Raw genomic sequence first — 215 nt, 5'->3', positions numbered from 1 at the left:
GCAGTGTCCCCTCGTCCCACCAGGGCAGAAGGCGGCCGCGGAGGCTCTCTCCTTGTTCTCCCCGCCCGCGGAGGGCGACGGGCGCTCTGCGCTTCGCAGCTGCCTCTGACAGCCGCAGGGCCAGTGGTGGGACCCTTGTGGGCACTATCTGTCACTGTCCGTATTTCCTTAATTCCCAGCGTAATTTTGTGGGTGATGGAGCAAAACATCTTCAT

At 61.9% G+C, this 215-nt stretch overlaps 1 protein-coding gene across 1 annotated transcript in view; it reads right to left on the bottom strand.

Moving 5' to 3' along the window:
• The window catches only part of RFX6 (regulatory factor X6), a 32,997-nt gene extending 32,782 nt beyond the window's left edge, over positions 1-215 (bottom strand). Inside the window, exon 1 of the mRNA XM_031066721.1 lies at positions 21-215. Within this exon, the coding sequence (XP_030922581.1) occupies positions 21-215 (195 nt within the window). The remainder of the gene's footprint in view (positions 1-20) is intronic.

Source organism: Geospiza fortis, unplaced genomic scaffold (assembly GCF_000277835.1).
Source record: "Geospiza fortis unplaced genomic scaffold, GeoFor_1.0 scaffold98, whole genome shotgun sequence".
Taxonomy (NCBI): domain Eukaryota; kingdom Metazoa; phylum Chordata; class Aves; order Passeriformes; family Thraupidae; genus Geospiza; species Geospiza fortis.
The sequence above is the reverse complement of the archived record's forward strand: the minus strand, read 5'-3'. Positions and strand labels throughout refer to the sequence as shown.